The sequence below is a fragment of the Vipera berus genome (genome assembly GCF_964194415.1).
Source record: "Vipera berus genome assembly, chromosome: 2".
Lineage (NCBI taxonomy): Eukaryota > Metazoa > Chordata > Lepidosauria > Squamata > Viperidae > Vipera > Vipera berus.
This window is the reverse complement of record NC_138203.1, coordinates 14028643-14053764: the sequence shown is the minus strand read 5'-3', so window position 1 is coordinate 14053764 and position 25122 is coordinate 14028643. Positions and strand designations below refer to the sequence as shown.

At 39.5% G+C, this 25122-nt stretch overlaps 1 protein-coding gene across 1 annotated transcript in view; it reads left to right on the top strand.

Annotated features, from left to right (window-relative positions):
- Positions 1-6995: 6995 nt before the first annotated feature.
- Positions 6996-25122, top strand: part of CCDC68 (coiled-coil domain containing 68) — a 33468-nt gene continuing 15341 nt past the window's right edge. Inside the window, exons 1-4 of the mRNA XM_081315690.1 lie at positions 6996-7238; positions 8960-9046; positions 14440-14577; positions 22156-22281. Of these exons, the coding sequence (XP_081171816.1) occupies positions 7119-7238; positions 8960-9046; positions 14440-14577; positions 22156-22281 (471 nt within the window). The 5' untranslated portion in view covers positions 6996-7118. The remainder of the gene's footprint in view (positions 7239-8959; positions 9047-14439; positions 14578-22155; positions 22282-25122) is intronic.

The following is a 25122-nucleotide window of genomic DNA, read 5'->3' as shown; positions in this document are numbered from 1 at the left end:
CTACAGTTGTTATGTTAGTAACACAGTTGTTAAGTGAAACTGGCTTCCCTATTGGCTTTGCTTGTCAGATGGTTGCAAAAGGGGATCACATGATTTCCTCCCTCCCCAGGACACTGCAACCATAATAAATATGAGTCAGTTGTCAAGCCCCTGAATTTTGATCACATGACCATGGGGCTGCTGCAGTGGTTGTAAATGTGAAAAATGGTCATAAGGTAAATCTAGTTGTGGGCTTTCCTTGGAGAGCGTCTGTTCTCAGGAGCCACACAGAGGGCCACCCGTAGTTTAAATTCCTCCATTTGGGAAAACCCACCACTTCCTGAGACAGACTCCTCCATTCTCGTAGACATATTGACATTAGAAAACTCTTCCTGGTGTCCAGTTGATTCTTCCTTCAATTTAATTGGAACCCATCTCTCCTCTCCTCTCCTCTCCTCTCCTCTCCTCTCCTCTCCTCTCCTCTCCTCTCCTCTCCTCTCCTCTCCTGCAAGGGAGGAGGTGCCAATAGACCTTTTCAGGCCCATGGGCACCAGATTCCTTACACATCTTCCAAGGATAATTTTGCAGATCTCAGAGCGACACTGATATAAATGCTATTGTTTTTTTCCTTCTGCAGAGGTATTGCAATCCTTGACTTATAGCCATTTGTTTAACAACTGTTTGTAGATCTGTTGCTGCTGAAAAAAAGTGATTGGTCTTTTGAGCTTCCCCATGGTCAGGTGATCAAAATTTGGCAACTGACATGTAGTTACAAAGATTGCAGCATCCCAGGATCATGTAACAGCCATTTGTGACCTTCACAGCTAGCTTACAACGAGCAAACCAATGGGGGAAAATTGGATTCGCTTAGCAACCACAGCAAAAAAATCAGGCATGACTCACTGACCACAGTGCTTTAGTGATGGAAGTTCTAGTTCTAACTGTGGTCATAATTTGAGGACTAGAAAGAAAGTTTTCTTTCAAAACATCAGCACTGTATCTGTAGGCACCACGAGATAATAAATTGCAAGAATTGTATTTCCTTCCCAAACAAAATTTAGCAAAGGAATTAACCTTAAAACCCATCTCTTTAACGAAGCGGGCCTGGCCTGATGGGACGGGGTGGGATTGTTACTATGATTTTAATTTTAAATTTGTATTATTATGGGCAGTGTTTAATCATGTTTTAATAATTTTAATTTTTTTGTACCTGTTTTTATGTATTGCCCTGTTAACCACCCTGAGTCTCTTGAGAGAAGGGCGGTATATAAATTAAATAAATAAATAAATAAATAAATAAATAACAGACTTGTCATTTTTTTACCTTTTCTTTTTTGTTCAATATAATGGGCAGAAAGACACTGAGTTCTCCAGATGATCCATATTTTTATTTTAAATCTATTCTACTTCCAAAAAAATCCATTATGGCGTAAACTGCATTCCAGTATGAGGTCGATGGGCCAACTCTTCCTAAGTTATTTGGTTTTGTTTATATTCTTTTAATTATAGTACCGCACCAAATGCAAGGTAGTATGTTAAGAAACAAACCATTACTTTCAAAGAGACTGTATTTGTCTTTAGGCTTCACATATATCCAGGCCATTGTTAGCAGGTAAATTAATGGCTAGAGCATTTTGTTTCAAAGTGATCCTGGCCTGGCCAGATGGGAAGAAGTAATTCTGAAAAGTAAAATGTCTTCTTAGAAAGGAGAATGTGGTACAACTTGCCTGTTTGTTTTTAGTGGGGGGAAAAAGTAATTAGTCGTGTTTTCCACAGCTGTACTCACCACTCACCACGACAAGCAGTTTAATATGCTCTTTTCATTCCAGATGTGCACATTCGCCACCAAGGTTGAGAACCTCTGGCATTCACTAAGCATCCACTAATACAAATAGCAATATAATAACAATACTATTCCATTATCAATTCAATAACTAGTTCTAATAACGCTTCAATAACTCTTCTTTATTAAATTTATTTATGAAATTTGTTTGCCACCCATCTTGCCACAAGGTAACTCTTAAATCGGCAAAGGTTTTTTTGTTTTTTTTAGATGAGTGTTTAACAAATTCATGAATATCAGAATAACAGAGCTGGAAGGGACCTTGGAGGTCTTATAGTCCTATCTCCTGCTCAAGCAGGAGCTCCCATACCGTCCCAGATAAGGGGCTGTCTAATCGCTTCTTAAAAGCCTCCAGTGATGGAGCACCCACAACTTCTGAAGGCAAGCCATTCCACTGGTTAATTCTTTTTACTGTTAGGAAATTTCTCCTCAGTTTTAGATTGCTTTTCTCCTTGATTAGTTTCCATCCACTGTTTCTTGTCTTACCTTCTAGTGCAGGGGTGTCAAACTCAATTTCACTGAGGGCCGCATCAGCATTGCGGTTGCCCTCAGGGGGCCGGGTGGGTGTGGCCTACTGGGTGGGTGTGGCTAGAGTGCGTATGGCCTACTGGGTGGGCGTGGCCAGCTCTATATCGTTCGCATCAAGGGTGCCTATGGGGGCCTGGGCAGGAGTGGGACAGATCTGAGGGTGTCTGGCAGAAGGAGGGTCTCTGGGCCAGGGCCAAGGCAGTGGGGGCCGTTCCCTCACTATTTCCAGGATGGCTTCGCGGGCCGCATGAAATCACTTCGCGGGCCGAATCTGGCCCCCGGGCCTTGTGTTTGACATGTCTGTTCTAGTGCTTTGGAAAATGGGTTGATCCCCTCTTTTTGTGGCAGCCCCTCAAATATGGGAATACTATCAAGTCATCCCTAGCCCTTCTTTTTACTAGACTAGACAAACCCAGTTCCTGCAACCATTCTTCAAGTATTAGCCTCCACCCCTCTAATCATATTTGTTGCTCTTTTCTGTACTCTTTCCGGAGTCTCTGTATTTTTCTTTATAATATGGTGATCAAAACTGGATGCAGTATTGTAAGTGTGGTCTTACTAAAACTTAATAAAGCGGTACTGATACTTCACATGATCTTGATTCTATTCCTCTGTTAATACAACCTAGGATTATGTTGGTTTTTTTGGCTGCTGCCACACATTGCTGGGTCATATTTAAATGATTATCCACTAGGACTCCAAGATCCCTCTCACACTTACTGCTATTGAGCCAGGTTTCACCTACTCTGTGCCTGTACATTTGATTTTTCTTTTGATTTCATTTTGTTAGATAGGCCCAGCGTTCAAGCCTGTCGAGAGCCATCTGGATTTTGAGCCTATCATCTAGCTATTCCTGCCAGTTTAGTGTCTGCAAACTTGATGAGTCCCCCTCCTTTTCCCTCATCTAAATCATTTATGAAGATGTGGAAGAGTACTGGGCCTAAAATGGAACCTTGGGGCACCCCACTGGGTATTTCCTTCTATGTTGATGTAGTTTCATAGAGGACTACACACACTGAGTGTGATTCATCAGCCAGTTACAAATCCATCTGGTGATGATGCTATCTATCTCACATTATTTTAGCTTACCAAGAAGTAGGTTGTGGTTTACTTTGTCAAGAGTGAGAGTGTAGATTTTATTTCTGATGTAAGACATTGTATAGAAAAGCTGCAGCAGAGATTTCAGTTGCCATAGTGCTAGTATTATAGGGCAGTACTGGATTATTCTTATTAGTATGTGAGTCATAGTATTTTTCATCCTCAAGCTTCTGAGTGATCTTCAAGGGCTTCCCCATGTAAAGCTGTAAATATTTTAAATTACAGTATTCCATACATAAGAGGTCAGGTATGGGTGACTGTTTTCAGTATTTACTGTTCTAACACAAGTCTCAAACAGGTTGTGGAACAGTTTTCCATCAGAAGTTGTGGGTGCTTCATTACTGGAGGTTTTTTAGAAGAGACTGGACAGTCACTTGTCTGAAATGGTATAGGGTTTGCTGCTTGAGCAGGGGGTTGGAGTAGAAGACCTCCAAGGTCCCTTCCAGCTCTATTCTGATTGATTGATTGAAGCTAAGAGTCCAGTAGAACCCTTAGATTGTAACTCAAGTTCACTATGGGAAACAGAAGTTCAACTTGAGCCTGTGTTGGATTAGGTTCTGAATCAGGAGCTATTTCACCTTGCCAGGGTTAAATCTCAACTTCTTTCTCTCCATCCAGACCCTTGTCCAAGGTCACCCCTGTTTCGAGCCTCCAGAACGTGAGTCAAGACACAACTCTTAGTGTGCAATAGAGATATATAGTGAGTATTCTGCATACTGAGGATCCAAACCCCCAAACTGTTAAAAGATCTCTCCCAATAGCTTTATATACTTTTACTTGTTGAATAAAATTGGTAAGAGAGTCCATCCCTGTGGCACAGTATATTGGAAAGCCTGACATTGCCTCCCTCCTTACACTGGTAAAGTTGGTCACTACCAGAGTGAAACTACAGAATCATGCCCCTTGTACACAGGTCAGAAGCATATAATGGATGGTGATAAGACCACCAAAAGATCTAGCAGGACTACTTGCTTACCAAACCTTCACAAGCTCTGATTTGTAACACCTGTGAGAGCAACCATTGTGGCTCCTGTCCCATGCCTTGACCTGAAACTTGACCGAAAACAATTATGTTATATTGTGTAGTGGGTTGTGGACCGCATGGCAATGAATGGACAGATGAGTAGCACATGTCAGCTCTTTATTAGTGGTAGGTGCGTACTGGACAAAGGGGGTTACCTGGAACCCTTATATACCTAGCCAGGTATCACTCTGGCCAATCCATCCATCCGTATCTCCCACCAAAAACCCTTCAGCCAATCCGGCCACAACACAGCGCCACCTGGTGGTACCTGCAGAGCTGCTGCTTCTACCCCATACATAACATGTTATCTATTTCTTCCAGAGCCTTCTGCAGTTTTCATCCTGCCTCCTTCTCAACAGCCATCCCTAAAATGGGAATATTAGACACTGGGTCTTATCATTCAATACATCTAAGTCCAGCTGGGCCACTTTAGTCCTTTTCAAAGACATTTTTCTCCCACAATGAGGTACTGTATTCACAATCCAGCCTGCACCAGCCTGCAACCTCATACCCACCCCAACAGCACAAGCCAGGTGAGGAAGAGATTTAGCCCACACATGGCAGAGTTTATCTCCCCAAGGCCTCTGAACACTTGTTCAGGATTGTACCCAAGCAAACTGCATGTTTTATCCAACATTTGATTGCATTAAAAAGGTAAAGGTAAAGGTTCCCCCGCACATGCGTGCTAGTCGTTTCCAACACTAGGGGCCAGTGCTCATCTCTGTTTCAAAGCCAAAGAGCCAGCGCTCGTCCGAGGACGTCTCCGTGGTCATGTGGCTGGCATGACTAGACGCCAAAGGCACACGGAACACTGTTACCTTCCCACCGTAGTGGTCCCTATTTTTCTACTTGCATTTTTACGTGCTTTCAAACTGCTAGGTTGGCAGAAGCTGGGATGAGTAACAGGCGCTCACTCTGTTATGCGGCACTCGGGATTCGACCCGCCAAACTGCCGACCTTGTGATTGACAAGCTCAGTGTCCTAACCCACTGAGCCCTGATGTTCAAAAAACCCTGAGTGTCCCCAGATTAAATGATCCCAAATAGCTGGGCTACTACATTAAATAATAGCAATTTGCATTGAAGTATTTAAAAACAATTATAAGGAAATATTTACTAGGACTATGCAATCGGGGTATCAGATAACATTGCTGATGTTATTTCCATTTACAAATGGCATCTTTGTATTTTAAATGTTTAATAATGTTGTATTTAGGACAGAATAAAAATTCTATTGATTTAGTCATCTGACCATATCTAACATTGTCTTTAAAATGTGCATTTAAATGCTGGAAGCAGGAGGTGCAGTGAGTTTTTGTGACACAATCAGATTTCACATCTGTGTGGTTTTCTGATGCGTTGACCAAATAAATTGCTCTCTGTTCCCTTAGATTGTATAATAGCTAGTGAGGTCCCTGCTGAGTTTACTTTATCTGGATTTTACAACAAAGGTGGTTCTGTATCATGAATCTTAGGATGGCTTATATTTCAGTCCAGTTGACAATGCATGTTTCCTATTCTAAGGTAAAATGTAGAGCCAAATGATTGGTGCAAAGTTCTGCTTGGGCCTTTCTCTGGTCACTGACAAAAACCTGGGACCTTTCTCTGGTCAGCATATAGTAGCTGACTGGATTGGCTACTCAATCTGAGAGGATGCTTCAGACAGACCATGCATTTTGGCCAACTCTCTCCTTTAACAGAAGCAAATGGTCCACCAATACTTCCCTTTTTCTCAGATTTGGCCTCTTCAGCTGGTTATTTCACTCAGCCAAATAGTAGGACTGGCCAACAAAGTTAATAAACTAAAGAGGATGTTTTTATTCACCTCTGAAACACAACAGGAAGACAAAAGGAAGAGGTTATTATGTTAGGTCTATCGTGGGTCTAAGCCAGTGATGGATGAATGATACATGCCCTTGTATGCCAACTCCCTATTCCACGGTCAGCAATATGGTGGGAATATTAGAATAGCTTCGAGACATCTGGACGGTCACATATTCTTCACTCTTTTCCTAAACATTTTGTAGGATAAATCAACTCAAGAACTTGGGAGCTCAACTGGGAAAGTACATTTCTTTACTAATTGAGAGTGTGCAAGTAGTTCTGGACTTACAACAACTTATTTAATGACTGTTCTAAGTTACAGCAGCACTGGAAAAAAAGTGACTTATGGCTGTTTTTGACACCATTACAGCATCTCCATAGTCACATGATCAACATTTGGATGCTTGGCAACTGGCATGTATTTATGACGGTTGCAGTGTCCCGGGGCCGTGTGATCATCTTTTGTGGTGAGGAAAGTCAATGGGGAAGCCAAATTTATTTAACAGTCATGTTAGTAAGTTAACAACTTCAGTGATTCACATAACAACTGTGGCCAGAAAGGTCATAAAACAGGGCAAGACTCACTTAATAAATGTCTCAACAGAAATGGGATCAATTGTGGCCGTACGTCAAGAGCTACTTGTATTCTTTTTTTACCATGCTTTGAAGCAGTCTGTCCTTCTCCTGTCATGTTTCACATTCCATCGTGTTTTACTTATTTAGTCTATTGACTGGAGTCTGAGCCTTCATCACGTGTAGATTTATTTTATTTTTTTGTATTCATCTGAGGTCTTTTGGTACAGATTATCCCCAAACTTGGATAATGTCTACCCCCTTAGTGGCGACACATCATCTGAGAGAGAACCCAGAGACAGCAGAACGTTTCCTCCTTTGTGGCTCTACCTTGTCTGAGATTATTGAAGAAACAGAATACATTAAAAAGGTACGGATTTTTGTATGGACACATAACAAAGCAGACCCACTGGTCTATGCAGTTCACCAAAATGACTGGAATTGATTGACCAAGATCTCAAAAGAAAGTTATCTCAGTTATTAAGGTCCTTTTAATTGTCAGTGCTAAAGCACTGTTCTGGATAAAACACATGGCCTGCTTTTGTGTGTGTGTGTGTGTGTGTGTGTGTGTGTGTGTGTGTGTGTGTTTGTATACCCCTCCCCCCACCACACACACATACTGACTTGCATACTGTGTCTAGATCAAGAATATTAGAAGTCTGGAAGTCAAGTCCTACCAGGAAGAAGTATGTTGGGTGTGTTTAGTCTTGAGAATTAAAAACTGAATAGTGGGAAATATAATCCTCTCCTTCATTGTCTTAGAATGCGGGATACAAAATAATTATTTGAAATTACAGGAAGACAGATCCCGGTTGTTGAATATTAGAAAAAAAAACAGTGGACAATTTGACAGTGGGACTGTTTTCTAGAAGAGGTCATTGCTGAATGTCTTCAAACAGAGCTTAGGTACTGATTTGTCATGGAGTTTAAATTCCTGCTGTGAGCAAAAGATTGGGACCTCCTCATTCTGTTTGCTTAATTTTAAGTTTTAAAATAATTTAAAGAATAGAATGAATGGACACAGAAAGGGAAAAAGAAGAGGGAAGAGGGCATAGTGTATGGAAAATAACTTATCAGTAAATAGAGACTTTACCATTGTCATAACATTAAAAATACATTATTTCATTTTTTCAGTGATTACTGAGTAATTGAATACAGGTAGTCCTCCACTTAGGACCGATCGCTTAGCGACCGTTTGAACTTATGATGGACCTCCCTGGAGATACTGATGACCCAGTTCTGAAGTTCTGACAGCCAGCCTCCCCCTGCAACCATCTGACCACGTTGTAGGCGCTCGGCAGGCCTTTTGCAGCATCCCATGGTCCCATGTGATCACATTTTATGACAGTTTTGCCTAGAACTAGCATTTTATTTTCAATTTTCAAAAAAAAAGGCCCATAGCACTTAATGGCCATGGTGTTCGTTTAATAACTGACTCAAAAAAATATTGAAATTGGGTCAGTCATAGGATGACTCAGTTTATAACTGTCACAACGTACAAACCTGTTGGTCAGATCCCACTACGGTCGTAAGTCAAGGACTACCTGGTATAGAAAAATATTATAAGAGCTGTGGTGGAATGCAGTAGTGCAGGCTACTTCTGCTGACTGCTGGCTGCAGCAGTTCAGCAGTTCGATTCTCACCGGCTCAAGGGTGACTCAGCCTTCCATCCTTCCATCCTTCCGAGGTTAGTAAAATGAGGACCCAGATTGATGGGGGCAATAGGCTGACCCTGTAAAAACCGCTTAGAGATGACTGTAAAGCACTGTGAAGCGGTATATAAATCTAAGTGCTATTGCTATCATACTAAGAAATGACCAAGTTACTACAAAACTACAAAATCACTACAAAACATTAATATTTACATTGATGTCACCACTGTTTACCATTATTTAAAATAAATGCACATGAGCTTACAAAAAAAATAAAATAAAAATCAATATGAAAAACAACTAAAAAATCTTAAGCCCTATATTCCTGACTGGTATTAATGTTATTTATAAACATTAAAACAGCTTCTTGGCGCTACCTTTACATCAGACATTTTCGTCTTAAAAACCATAAGCATCTCAGCTTGCTTTTTCCCTGCAGATTCGTTCCACGTTAGCAAAAGTTCAGCCTCTGTTACATAAAAAGGAATCCAACCATAGCATTGCAAATGGCACGCTGGATTCAAAGGTATGAAAGATTTTCTTTATTTTACAGACCAATAAGATAGATCTGTTCTGCACAATAGCATGGACGACCTTCAGAATTGTGCTAGCCGCTCAGTAGCCAAGTTACATTCATCAGACCAATCCAGTCTCAACCGGCACTCAGCACCCTGCAAGAGTTACCCAATCTATACTATCCTTTAGATTTCTCCTATTTTTATTTCCTTCGAAATGACCAAGGATAGATAGATACAAATGAGGGTTCATTGTCTGAGCTTGTGGGTTGATTTCTGAACTTTTCATTACCAAGCTAAGTAATGTCTTCAGTGGAGTTCAGGGGTTTAAACTCTGCTGAAGCCGTTACCTAGCCTGGTAATAAAACATTTGATCCACAAGCTCAAGAGAACGAAGCTTCATCCTACCCTCATCCTACACCTGAGCTACAGATATTCACCACTATTGCATAGGTACAAATGCTGCAAAAGTATTGGTTACCCTCAACCTTTTCCCCAAGAATACCCAATTCAGTTCCTCTTTTGGAAAGAAAAGCAGCCGAGCTGCCATGTGGCCTTCCTATACAAAGGTGCCATCCTGGAAGTGGGCACCCTTTTGGCAGCATTTCCAGTTTTTGAATTACAAGAATTTTGGCTGCTCCCGAAATGGTGTCTACTCTAGGATGGCTTTTCTATAGGAAGGCTGCAAGGTGCACCTGTATTTCTCCTTGGGAAAGTTGATCTTCGGAAGAGTGACCCAGCCCTTTGGGAAGTAGAACCAAGAGCCCCAGAGGGACAAGATGGGTGGGGGAAACATAAACAAGTGGGGCAGCTGAAGCATCTCTATGGTTGGATATAAAGGTGAGCAGATTGCCAAGCACCTAAATTTTGTTCAGGTCACTGCAGGAGTACAGCAGCAACCACAACTTTGGTTATAGATGTAAGTTCCTTTGTTCAGCACCATCATAATTTTGAATAGTTGCTGAATGAATGGTCATAAAGTCCATCAGTAATGGTTTGTATGCTTGATGCCTTTCCAAGGATCTAAAAAAACTACTTGCCATATGATAGAATGGGCGGAATCTCCACACATCAGTTTCAAAATTCACATACTTGGAATGGCAGAATATTTCAATAGTGTTCTAGATAATTAGGAAGGATCGTCCCAAAGATGCTTTTTCCAAAGTTCTGAAGAAGCTTCTGGGATGAGAAGCAAAACGTTTTCAAAGCAAAAAAACCCAAGAAAGTCCAGTTGCCTTTTGGAAAGAGCACTTTTCGGACAACCATGACCTGGATGATTGAGAATCTCCATAGACACTTGGGAAAGATCCAGAGATCAAAAGTACCAACTCTAGTCAGAACCATCGGGTAGATTATATGTAAATAAGAACAACAATACTTTCAGCATTAACTCCTGGACGTTGTCTGGACTAGTTCCTGTAGTTTTCTTTGCAAGATTTGCAAAAATGGCTTTCTGTTTCCTTCTTCCCAGAGCTGAAACAGAAGGACTGGTCCAAGGCCCGCTTACCTGGTTTCATGTGTAAGGCAGAACTAGAATGTAGGATCTCTGGTTTTCTAGCCCAGTGTGTTATCCACTGCATCAAACTGACTCTTGATAATGCATTACTGTGGCTACTTGCCCTTCTGCATGGAGAAGTGAGTGAGATTTACTGAGTAATGCCCATTTCTTGATTCTCTCCAATTTTACCAAACTCAACCTGCCCCTGTACATTTTAAGAAAAAGCTGCTAAGGGGACTATGGTACTCCATAACTCATGTGCTGCACGTTTTGTCACACTTTAAAAAAAATAGCAGTATTCACAATTTGTTCTATGACCCTGGTGCTCATTAAGCAAAAGTTACAGGCTCTTACAAGTTCAGTGTTCATAAAGCATGTGAAGGCATTTTTGGCTTTTTACATGCCTAATGCCCCTGGTTTGCAAACCTTGGCAAAATGAGTTTGCAGCCTGATGCATTCTTCCAAGTACTAATTAATCTTGTAGGCAGAGAAGATTGCCCTAAGGGAATTGGGGCTGTTATTTATCAGGTCTGTTCTGCTAGTGCTTTCAAAAGTAAAACCCAGGGGAGCTGAGCAAATAGAACATGATGTTTTACTACACGGGTTGAGAGGTGAATATATATATATATATATATTGAGAGGTGAATATATATATATATATATATATATATATATATATATATATATATATATATATATATATATATATATATATATATATATATATATATATATATATATATATATATATATATATATATATATATTGCTAGAAGTTTAAATTCCCCTGGGTTCAGTTCATGGATGAAAGTATAGGTATATTTGGCCTCAAAAATTCATGCTATTTATTCTCCAGTGACGTCTGTCTATCACTCACTCTGGTCTAGCCTAAAGGTGTCACAGCACATGCAGTTGCATTGGGCATAAGAAAAATGGAGGCCCTAAAAGCAGAGCAACTGGCAGAAGTGAGTAATGGGTGGAATCTAAGGAAATGGTGGCAAAAAGGCAGCTACTTCCATCATGTCACCATTTTGAAAGACATATTAGCCAATAGGTTGAATGTGGTGGCAGGATTATGGGCAGAACAGTCTACCCACTGGCTAAGTCAGCTTCCTGTTAGTCAGGGGCATTATCAGGCTACTGTAGAGAAAATGTCTAGACCAAATGGATCACCAATTTTTTATTGCCAACATTTTGAAGATGAACTACTACTACCATTGCAATATACGATGAACTCTGTTTTACAGATTGGCAAGACACCTGACATTGGGTAGAGGCCAATACATAATACATTAATTCTGGATTTGACCTCACCAACAAATTATCACCAGATATCATTACTGAATAATGGTTATAAGCTATTTACAATGATTTCAGCTGAGAAAATGAAGATGGTTTTACAGGACTTTGTTTATGAAGATCAGTGTGTTTTGGTTTTTTAACCTAAAGGGCAGTTGCTGGATAATATTAGAAGTGTATCGGACCTTTTGGAATACTTGGAGTAACAGTGAAAGTTAAGCAGCACTGAATTTTCATGATGCAGAAAAAGCCTTTAATAATTTGAATGGGACTTTCTCGTTTTGGAGGATCTGAACTTTACTTTTATCTTATATCCTATATTCCTGTAAATAATTCAAAGCAGGGAACATATCTAATACTCTTTCCTCTTCCTATTTTCCCTATAACAACAGTCTTGTGACTTGTGACTTTGGTGAGAATTTTATCAAATGGGTCACTTATAATTTACTTATCAAAAGTATATAGTAGTGATGTACGCTTCAGAAAAGGCAAAGATAATTGTGAATGGGGAATCAACAAAACCTTAAGCCATAAAGAAGGGGAGTAGACTAGGATGCTCCTTTTCACCAATGTTATTCATTTTAGCTTTGGAAGTTTTGAATGCAAATATAAGGCAGGAAAGGCATAGAAATACTAATGGAAAAACTAAAGGATTTGAGGATTAACTGGCTTTAAAATTAGCAAACCAAAAGACCAAGAAAATGATAACAAAAGAAAGATCAAACTGCTGTGGTTATTCTTCCAAGAGTTTTACCACATGATGAATAGTATTGTTCTGTTTTCAGATTATTTTAGGGGGGCAAAGACTTATTTTCTCTAATGCAGAGTGTTGTGTACTGGGATCTTTGAGGCATTGACGAGGCGAAGGTGAAAGTAATAGAACGTTTATTGGGTTAACACAGAAGCGGCTCTAACAGCTGCCTTGACATCTATTTATACGGACCGCCGATAGGCGGCAGCCAATGAATTCAAAGCAATTTTCCTGTCCAAAACACAACTTTGCAAAACCGTAGACAAGCAGTTAAGCGTTTAAACAAACACAGCAGTTACTCATTTATAACTGCCCATATGATTCACATCAATACCTAACACAGAGTGTTTCATTTTCCACTATCTCAGTGTGTGCAGGAATCCAGATGTAATATTAATCTAAAGCTTCATGTAGGATGGGACTTCAAACTAGTGTTCCACTAGACCTCTAAATTTCTTGAACTATGTCATCTGCACAGATGAACCTAGGAAGTTGTTATATACAACTTGGGAGTGGTAAAGAGGCCTTGTGGATGAAATAAGGGCAGGGCTTTGATGCTTTCCTGTCTATCCAGACACTAGCTGAAAAATCACGCATCCCTTTCAACCGTAGACATTCAGAATAAGCCACAGTGACATCTCTATGCAAATTATGTAATTTGCATTGTTTGCATGGTGGCAACATGACACACAGGTAGTCCTCAGGTTACAACAGTTCATTTGAAGTTACAATGGCACTGAAAAAAAAGTGACCTATGACCGTTTTTCATACAACCATTGCAGCATCCGAATAGACAAAATTCAGACACTGTGCAACTGACTCGTACTTATGACAGTTGCAATGTCCTGGGATCATGTGATCACCTTTTGCAACCTTCTGGCAGGCAAAGTCAATGGGGAAGCCAGGTTCACTTAACAACTGGGTTACTAATTTAACAACTGCAGTGATTCACTTAACAACTGTGGTGAGAAAGGTTGTAAAATGGGGCAAGGCTCACTTAACAGCTGTCTCACTTAGCAACCAAAATTTTGGGCATAATTGTGATTGTAAATTGAAAACTACCTGCATACGATACCGTTCCCAACTCCCAACAAACACCTATGCATTCATCATTTGCTGTAATCACTCTTCCCCAATCTCTCAATGACTAACCAGCATTAACATACTCTTTAAGGGGAAGCCTAATAAATCTGACACATCATAGATAATTTATTAGATTTATACCACAGTATTATTGTACAGTTTGTTCAAGGTTGCATGCAGAATGCTTCTGCCTCCTATTTTGTTATTGAATAGTATTCAGGACAACTTAGGTAGGAAAAAAGGAATGCTTTACTACTATAAAGAAGTAATATAAAAGGGTCTTAATCATGGATGATAGTGCTGTCAACACATAATCAAATGGAAACTTTGGAATTGCTGGAGTATTCTAGTGTCAAATTATATTTCAAAATTAGAGTATCTTGTTTGTTTTTCCACCCTGGGAAATCAAATGAGGGAAATAAAGGCTCTGAAAGACCTCATGTTGTTTTCAGTGTGGCATGGGCATATTATGGATTAACCATTCTTCCATTAATAATAAAAAAATAGCATGTGTGCAACTTTGCTACATTTTTACAACAAGTTTTGTTTACCATGCACACAAGAGAATATACTCCTTATTAAATTTCAGCACTGTGCAGTTCTATTAAGATTTCAAAGAGTTTGAATGAATAACAAACTGTATCTGTCACTTGCAGCAAATTGTAGAAACCAATTTAGTTTAAAGGCGGGCAGAGTCCAAAAAAAAGGGACAAAGAGAAAAATGGCAGAAGCAGGAAGAGCTGATTCACCTTTATTTCTTTTCTTCATTTTAGCTACATTTTACAGAATCTGGAATGGTCCCTGATGAAGAGACGCTGTCTTCCAACAACGAGGAGACCTTAAAAAGGATAAAAGAAGTAGAAGAAGAATTATTATGGGTGAACAAAGAAAATGAAAGGCTAAAGTTCAAGGTGTGCTTTAATTTTTGGAATTTCAAAAAAGTACTTTTGTGTCTTTAATACAGGAGATACATTTGTATTTAAGATTAGTTTTGAAAGTTATTTGATTCTTTATTGATTTTGAAACTAATCCAAAACATACAAACGGTTGAAGTTGTTGTGGAAAAACCCAGTGGAAAAGACTAGAGACAGCAACACAAAACAATAATTCTTACTTTAAGATTCAGAGGTTTATTTTGCGAATAATTTGGAACATAGCATAATAACATAACATCACTTACATCAGACATGTCAAACACAAGGCCCGGGGGCCGGATCCGGCCCGCGAAGTGGTTTCATGTGGCCCGCAAAGCCATCCTGGAAACAGTGAGGGAACGGCCCCTGCTGCCTTGGCCCTGGCCCAGAGACCCTCCTTCTGCCAGAGACCCTCAGATCTGTCCCACTCCTGCCCAGGCCCCCATAGGCACCCTTGATGCGAACGATGTAGAGCTGGCCACACCCACCCAGTAGGCCATACGCACTCTAGCCATGCCCACCCAGTAGGCCACGCCCACCCAGGCCATACCCACCCGGCCCCTTGAGGGCAACCGCAATGCTGATGCGGCCCTCAATGAAATTGTGTTTGACACCCCTGACTTACATTAACAAACCATTGCAATGAGGACCATGTGGTATAGCTAACTCCAATAGGACAGCTATAGGCCAATGGCAAATCAATCATGTCCAGTCCTAACCTTTTATACCCTTTCTTGTTATAAGACTGTAGTCAGATGGTCCGCTGACTTTTGCTGACTTCTGCTGACTTGCCGACTTTTTACTGACCTCCTGCTGACCTTCTGCTGAACATAACTTTCCACATATAACCATGTACATTGGAACCCGCATGTATCAGCTACTTTCAGTTCCTCTTTTCCCATGGTTACAATACTCATGTTCCAAATATATATAGAACTATCTACTTTGCAATTTCATATTGCACAAAGCTCAACAGATTACAAATAATACGTCCATATTGTTAAACAGTATAGAGTTCGAGTTAATGCTTTGTTTTAAATCACTACTGCAGGGCCTATCTCAGTTTTTCTCCAGCGTCATCTTGTTACATGAGGAGGGGACTATATTTTCGTCTCCCACAAAGTGATAAAACTATTTTTATTATTTTATTTATTAAATAGCCACCCATCTTGTATATATATATATATATATACAATGGGTGGCTTACAAAAAAACAAAAACAATATAAAGCAACCAAAGAGTAGAACAAATTAAAGCAATTTTTAAAAAGGCATATAGAAAAATCATTATAAAAATGTTACAAAATTCACAGTCAAATTCCGTAACTGAAGGAGCAGGAGAAAATATTACAAGACTGAAAGTTCCTCCCTCTAAGAAATAGTCTTTGTATTTTAAAGAAGAGCCACTGACCCTTTTCTTTCAACATGCTTACCAAAAAATGGGTCAATTAATCCAGCTTATTAAACACCAAAAGATTACATTTGATTCCAAACAGAGCATATCATGCCCAGAGTGAACTAATCCTCCCTTGTCAGTTAATGTTCTAAATAAGCATACATTTGAACAACTGGCCTATTTGTAATTTGGTCCTCCAGGAAAATAGCTGGAGAGAAAGAATGGATGTAATGGAATGTATGGATGGCTTTGGGCAACAAGAGGAAGAGATTCTGCCTAAGAGACAATCAGACAAGAGAGGCAGGAACCTGTAGTGGCTTAACAGTCAGAGAAAGAAACTAAGGAAGGACACACCCTAATGCGGGTCTAGGACAACTCACCATGGCCAACTCACCATGGCCAACTCGCCATGGCCAGCTTATCATGGTGTCAAAATTAAGGAATCTTCAAGGCTTTGAAGTGCCATACAAGATAACTTTATTGAATACACATCTCAGAACTGAAGAAGCAAAACCAGCTCTGGTTCTCCCATGGGAACATCTGCCTAGTTAACAATAGCTTCCCATAACCCCTACCCACCAAGTGTTCATGTTGCCCAATCTTACTTCTTTGGTTTGTTATGAGAATGGTCTGCTTCTCCATCAAACACCTGCATAAGTGACCTTGGCTCTCATGGTCCGTGGACAGCTTCTTAGACTCCCATTTTTTTCTCATGCTTCCTACCCTTCCCCCATTTCTATGGCAAGTTGAGTAACAATAGAAGTTAGCAGGCATCTTAGCAATTCAACCTTGACATACGGTCAACTCGCTGTAGGACAACTCGCCATGGGGCAACTCACAATTTAACACTGTTTTAATTGTTTCATCAGTTACTGTTATTATTGGTGGGCATGTTTTTGTTGAAATAGTTTTGTTGAAATTATTGTAACCCTTGTATTTCTGGATTGACTTTCTTTATTATAATTGGCCACGGTTCCATTGAAATTAATTTAACTTTTGTATTTGTTGAATTGTCATCTGGCAATTTGCCTGTGGCGAGTTGGCTGTGGTGAGTTGTCCCATTCTGCCCTAATGCAGGTGGCAGTTAAAAGTGAAGAGTGGGAAGTTTGTACTTACAGATTTAGAGAATTCTGTTAATGTAGCCTTACAATGTACCCAGATTGTTGGGGGCAATTAAGCTGACTTTGTAATAATGCCGCTTGAGGGGGGGGCGAAAGCCCTAATAAGCAGGCATATACATAGAATGAAGGGTATTGCTAAGCACATTGGTTTGTGCTTAAATTGTAAGCCACCCTGAGTCTTCGGAGAAGGGCGGGATATAAATGGGATTAAAATAAATAAAATAAAAATAAATAAAGCAGAATTAGTCCATCTAGTTGAGTTTCTGGTCGAGTATCTGGGAGGACTGACATCAACCTTTGACTTTCTTCTCCCCATTGGCTTATCTTGTAGAAAAGTGTCAGGGAGTGTTGGAAATGATGATTCTATGATTGCAGCTACTGTAACTGCCCAGTGTGCCAACCACAATTTTGCCAAATTACAATTCATGGGAGTCATGGCTCCCAAATTTTGGACACATTCTGTAAGTTGGCGTATTTGAGGCATGTTGGTTTAAAACCTGGTTGCCCTATGTTGCAATGTTTTGCCCAATTGAAGCTTACCAACAATCAAACACAAGAGTTTTAGTAGTAGATAGAACTAATAGTGAGCTGGTGAAGTTTTTATTTTTATTTATTTATTTTAATTCCATTTATATCCCACCCTTCTCCGAAGACTCAGGGCGGCTTACAAGCTTAGCAGTAGCCTTCATTCTATGTATATGCCTGCTTGTTAGGGCTTTCACACACACACCCCCAAGCGGCATTATTACAAAGTCAGCTTAATTGCCCCCAACAATCTGGGTCCTCATTTTACCTACCTCGGAAGGATGGAAGGCTGAGTCAACCCTGAGCCTGGTGGGATGCGAACCTGCACTAATTGCAGGCAGCTGGTGTTACTTAAGGAGGCATTAGCCCACTGCTCCACCAAGGCACGTGGTAACCAAATTATTTTAAAAAACGGTGAGCCCATAGAAATCTTTTTACTGAGTAACTGATCAACCAAATAGCAAATGCTATTAAATGCAAGTAAGTGTAAAGCAATGCTTGCTGGGGCAAAATGTTCTTATTTGAGATTCATATTAATTTAAGATTCTGTAACTAACAAGGAGAAAGAATCTGTTACAGAAAGTAGCATAATGAAGATGTCAGCAAACCCTCTGCTTGAATCCTTAGACAAAGAATTGAAAATAAATATACCAGGATTGGTAATGCCTTTATACAACTTTGTGGTATATTTACAGCTGGAGTAAAATGCATAATTCTGGATACCATATTTGAGAAACAACATAAGAGAGTCATTATAAAGTGGAAATGAGGATAACCGAATGATCAGAAGGACTGAACACTTTCCGTATGAACGTGTTTCACTTTTCTTATATTTGGACTTTCACTTTTGAAAACAAAAACTCTTAAAGAAAAAAAACCTTTTTCACACAGAATCAATTACTATCCAATACGGTGATGGCCACTAACAATGGCCCTGAAAAAAGTGGCTTATGACCATTTTTCACACTTAAACTATTGTAGCATCCCCATGGTCAGAATCAAAATTCAGACACTTGGGAACTGGCTCATATTTATGATATTTGCAGGATCCTGAGGTCATGTGATTCCCTTTTGTGATCTTCTGCCAAGCAAAGTCAATGGGGAAGCCCAAGTCACTTAACAACCATGTTACTAACTTAACAACTGATGTGATTCACTTAATGACTGTGGCAATAAAACTCACAAGACAAAACTCACTTAACACCTGTATTGCTTAGCAACAGAAATTTTGGACTCACTTGTGCCCATAAGTCAAGGAGAATTGGTGGCTTTAATAGTGGATTGAATGGAGGATAAGTCTATTAAAGTGTGTTAGTCTGACTTTTCAGTGTTACCTCCATGGAGCGTGTAATGTATTGGCTATAACTGTTTTAAATCACTTGCTTAATGTCTGATCAGTTGCTTAATGTCTGACCTAGATGCTGTTACTGAAAGCCAGACTTGTTGTCTCCAGGCTGATAATTAGGTTTGGGGCGGGAAACTGTTACTTTAAACCTATTGGTCGCCACCTAGAGGCCAACCATATAAATAGCTGCGCAGCAGCCATTAAGGGCTGCTTCTGTTCTGAGTTAATAAACGTGTTTGCTGTTTCAACACTTTGTCTTGCTTAATGCCTAAAGAACCAAATATATAACAGAGGGGATAATAACTTACTTGCATATACCAGATGCAGGGAGAAAATTAGGAGAGAAGTGCATTCTGTTTGTAAGCATTTAAAGATATTTGATTGGCCACTATGAGAAACAAAATGCTGGATGGAAACCTGGTATAAAATTTCAACTATATGAGAGAATACAATAATACTCTCTGAGATCTAGAAGTATTTCCAGTGCTATGCTTAGACTGAGGCTGGATTGATTACCATCAAAACGAAAGCTTAGTAACAAACCATATTTTACCATCTTAGAGCCTGTTTCCCACAGAGCTTCTACACCTCTTATAAATTTAAATCTAGATAATATATAGCAATAACTAGCAAACCTCCCCTTGGTATGTCCCCTGATTTGCTTATGGGTTATAACAATGTCATGAAGCTTATTAAACAAAGGTTAGAAGATATTGAGGTTAACTTAGGAAGAACCTTCAGGTTATGGTGTCATCTTCTTAGTGAATCAAAGGAAACACAACCTGCACATTATTTAAATTAGTCTATATCCACTACTAATGGGTATTTTTCTAGAGCACATTTTATTGCTTTCCCTTCTGTAATTATGGATGGCAGATTAAAAGGGAATCCCTGTAGTGCTTAAGCAATGCCCTTGAACTTTGGTGAACTGGAAACCCTAGATTAGAACTTTTTTTTTACACAGTTTATTGAGAACTGCACTGCCAGTTTGACGAAGTCCTTTCTTAGCTCTAGGAAGCAAACAATGGAAAACCTTGCCAAAAAACCTGCAGGGATTTGTCCAGATAGTAGCCAAGAATCAAGAATGACTTGAAGATACACATGTGCAACACAACACACACACAAATGAAAATACTCCCTGACCACTTTTGATCAATGGTATCTAGAAGTTTTTTTTAAATGATAGATGTCTTGAAACCTCCCCCCATTTTTTTTAATTGCTACATTTTGTGCCTTAGCCATAAGGCTGCATCCTATCTAGATCTGTTAATAGAAGTACACCGAAAAGTAGAACCAATGATCATGGACGAATGAAGAACTGGTGAGTAGACAGGTTCTTCAGTAATTGCTCTCCAGACAAGGAAAGGACTTGAGATTGCCCACAGGTGCTCCAGACAGCTGTTTCTCATCAGGAAACTGCAAGATAACAGTCTCTGGGAGGTTTAGAGCTATGAGAGACAAGGGAATTGCCATCTTGGTCAACCTACAGTCCTTGAAAGGACACTGAGTTCACTTACTTTGTTTTATTTTAATCAATTTTGGAGATTGGTATTAACAGCTTTTCAGCTATTAGGAAACTTTGGCTTGACCTTTGGAGTTTTACAGCATGAAGTGAACTTCCTTCAGTTCTTAGTAAAGAGGTTTTTACTCCAAATTTAAGACCACAATTTTTGGGAATTGACAGCAAAAGGGTGATTAAAAATTTGACTTTAGAAAGTTACAAGTGGCCCAAGAGTTCAGATAAATATGAAATAAGATTTTTGAATTAACGATAAAGAACACTTCCTGAGGAAAAATGTTTTTGCTTTGTTTCTTTTAAATAAAGATTTTTTAAAATTAAGGGGAACTACAAAGAATCAAAGATTATAATTAAAGGAGAACGCTTACCTGACTTTCAGTTACAGAGTGAAGCAAAATGTTTTAACATTGGATTTATTAAAGGATATTTTTGAACACAGGACCCAGAATTTTAAAAGCTTCTGCCTCTGTAGATAGACTGTATCTAAAATTTATGTTATGGAAGAGGAGCAGGTTCTATTGACATGATGCAAGACTGAGTTGAAAGTGGATTTTTACAAGACCGTAACACTGGACATACAAATGAAACTGGCTGATACCTTAACAATTAAAAGGGATACACAAACAACAAGCCAAGAGAGTGACCTGAATAATTTTCCCATATTGGATTTGCAAAAGAGGCTTGTTAAAGTTTTGAAGAATTTTGTGAGAAATGACAAACAAGAAATGAAAAGAAATCTCTGACATTATTTAAAAGGGTAAAAGATTAATATTGTTAGAAGTAAAAGAAAGGAATATAAAGTTGTTTTTTTATCAAGTTTAAGATCCATATAATTTAATTTAATTTAATTTAATAATATTTATATACCGCCCTTCTCCCTGAGGACTCAGGGCGGTTCACAGGGCAAAAGTCAAATACAAAGTACAAACATTAAAAAAAAGATTAAATAATTGCCCAAGTTAAAACAATTAATACAATAATAAAACCCCAAAAATAAAATTAAAAATACAAAAAATAAAATAAAATAAAAACCCCACCAATCCCCATCAGGCTAGGCCAGCTTGTACAAACAAAAACGTCTTGAGATCGCGACGAAAGGAGCGAAGATCGGGCGCCATCCGGAGCTCTACCGGCAACTGATTCCACAGCTCCGGAGCGCCCACAGAGAAGGATCTCCCCCTGGGCGCCACCAATCGACATTCTCTGATCGGTGGCACCCTGAGGAGGCCCTCTCTGTGGGAACGCACAGGGCGGAGGGAGCTTGATGCCGGCAGCAGATGTTCCCTAAGGTACTCCGGCCCCATGCCATGAAGGGCTTTGAACACCATGGCCTATATATCTCTGAAACTCTTAATGGATTTCTGCTGACAGGCTGAAACGATGAGGCTTTATGGATTTGTTTATAGATAAGAGAAGGGACATTGGGGAAAAAAAGATTACGTGTTTTTTTAAAGAAGTGTTAAGTTACTAAATTGTTTATACTCATGATGAAGGTGTGGTCAGTGTTGTTGTTTTTCCTTTGCTTTCCTTATTTTATTCTCTTGATGTCTTTTTTCTATTTTTCCCTTTTTTCTTTTCCACACATTTACTCTCTCTCTTTGTTCTGTTTTCAGTTTGTATTAGTTTTTATTGCTGTAATTATATTTATGTTTCCACTGTGTCCTTTCCAGCTTGAAGCTTTAAGGGCAGCAGGTGCTGAGTGTGTGAAGCATGGCTGCCAAAAGCTCCAGGAGAATTATGCGAAGCGCTCTGAAGATCTGAAGAAAAGACAAGAAGGAGTCATAAATACAATGAAGGTATGGAATGTAAGAGAGCCAGTTTGGTGCAGTGCTTAAGGCAACAGGGTAGAAACTAGGATATCGTGAATTTTAGTTCTGCCTTGGAATGAGGCCATCTGCCATAGGAACGAGGGTAGCTGAGTTGTAGGAAGAAGACAAGGACAAACCACTTCTAGGCAGTTGCCTGGAATATCACATAAAGCATAGTACTCCAGAAAATCTTGGAGATATTTTGAAAAGATGATTGAGATGAGAAGACAAGTTTAGGGATATTCTACAACACTGTTTGATCCACACTTCAAAACAAGCAGACTAGTCCACATATTGATCTGAGCTGCCCTGATCTATATTAAAGAAAGTATTAATTGTTTTAAAGACACAGCAATTCAGACATTGTGTCAGAGAAGCTATATATATCAGGGCATTTTGGAAATAAACCTCCATTTGGTTATCAATGAGAGACACTCGCCGATACAGAACTTTTATTATACACTTTAGAAAACTACAACATTACATTATTTTTGACATAACCACCACTCCTATTGAGGCACTTGTCATAATGTCTTACAAGGTTTGAAATTCCTTAGTAATAGTCGCTCGATGCCAAATCTGGGCTATGGGGAGGGATGATCAAAAACATCCCAACTTGAACTGCTTCAAAAGTTCTTGGATGTGTCTAGTGGTGTGCAGGCAAGCATTATTGTGAACCAACACCACACCAAAAGTCAGCATGCCCCGACGCTTGTTATGGATGGCTCGTCTGAGTTTTCGTAACATTTCACAGTAGACTTCTGAATTGATGGTCAAACCACGCTCCATGAACTTCACTAGCAGTACTCCTTTGGTATCTTCACATTTGGCAGGATTTTCTATGGTGTTGGTTCATGATAATGCTCGCCTGCACACCTCTAGATGCACCCAAGAGTTGTAGTTTTCTAATGTGTATAATAAAAGTTCTGTGTCTGTGAGTGTCTGTCATTGATAACCAAACAGAGGTTTATTTCCAAATTGTCCTCATGTTTAAAAATGAATTGAACATATTTTGATTTTAAAATGCAGACTATCCCAGAGACAAATCAGAATGGACTCTTGAATGAACATGTGAGAAACTATATCTGGATAAGAAATAAACTGGTCCATTCATCCTAGCAAAGTTGTTATCCACCTTCTCTTCCTGTGCTCTGGGCTACAGCACACAAAGCTCTTCTTCTTCCAGTAATTCTCTTCATCACATGACAAGCAATCTCATATTTGGTCTCATGGAACAGGGTCATTGCTGTAGGGCAGACATGTCAAGCTCGCAACGTCGTGTGACCTCACGAGATGTATCGGGACTGTTTTGCCATTGCCGGCAATGGGGTGGGCGCAGCTTCCGGATGACGCATCCGGCCTGCGGGCCAGCAGTTTGACACCTCTGCTGTTGGGAAAAATAGAAGCTAATGTTGTGAATGTTGTTTTGAGTTCCTGTCTGAGAGGTGAAAGTCACAAATCTCACAGAAGTGGAATCGATAGTGTTGGAGGCTATCATTTAAAATGAGCCTTAAACATTTGTTCTTTTCCACAGTTGTGGAAAATGAGGAAATTCCTCATATAGTAATATTCAAAGTACCAATAGAGGAGAATATTAGTAGTTCGCGGTTGAAATCAGGGATCCTTGATGCTCTCTGAGCTTTGTTGTTTCCTTGCAGATGTTTCATTACCCAGACTAGGTAACATCATCAGCACTAATGATGATACCTAATTTGGATAATGAAATGTCTGCAAGAAAGCAACCAAGCTCAGAGAGCACCAAGGACAGGGGTAGGCAACCTTGGCTCTTTTATGACTCATGGACTTCAATTCCCAGAATTCCTCAGTCAGCTATGCTGACTGAGGAATTTTGGGAGTTGAAGTCCATGAATCATAAAAGAGCCAAGGTTGCCTACCCCAGACCAAGGACCTTTAATATTCAAAGTACCTAGGTTTAGGCAAGTTCTTAATTAAATTCCATGGCTAGACTTTTTTTTCAAAGTTACAAACTTCAGGCACTACTCAACACTACTCAACACCGTGATCATGTAAATTACTAAAACACTTTAACCTGCTTGGAAGTGTGAGCCTCTTCATTTAATGCAATATTTTCTGACCAGTGAGCCAATTTTAATACAAAAATAACACATACCAGTGACCAGAGTTTTTGAAACACAGTGTCGCTTTATGAAATTAGCATGGACTACTTGTCAAAAGATGGATTATTTGGAGAACTAGAAAAATTAGATTCCATGTTGCAATTAGATTCCCTAATCCTAACCCATCATCAGGGCTTTTTTTGTCATAGAACGCCCAGAACGGAGTTCCAGCAACCTTTTTTGGATGGAACCTTGTAGGGTAGGCAAGGTGGGTTGTATGACATGTGTGAGTTCCGGCACCTTTTTCTTTTACAAAAAAAGCACTGCCCATCGTGCACAATATTTTTTAAAAAATGTTGTACATTTAGGCAAAAAAAATCTCACGTCTCCCCTTCCATGATATAATAATAATGGGAATACTTAAAAATTGCTAATGGTGGACATGGTAGTTCCTAGAGACAGCAAAACAGAGGAGAAAGAACTGGAGAAAATCACAAAATACAAAGACCTGCAAATAGAAGTAGAATGACTGTGGCAAAAGAAAGCAAAAATAATACCAATAGGTGCCTTCCGTGCAATCCCAAAACATCTGAAGTAACTACTACTTGAACACCATCAGTGACAAACTCAGCCAATTACAAAAGCAGCTTTGCTGGGCATACAGTACTCAACACACAATACACAAAATCTGTCTTTCTCAGGTCCTTGGGAAAGACTTTGAGAAATGGATAGAAATACCAAATCCAGTCTA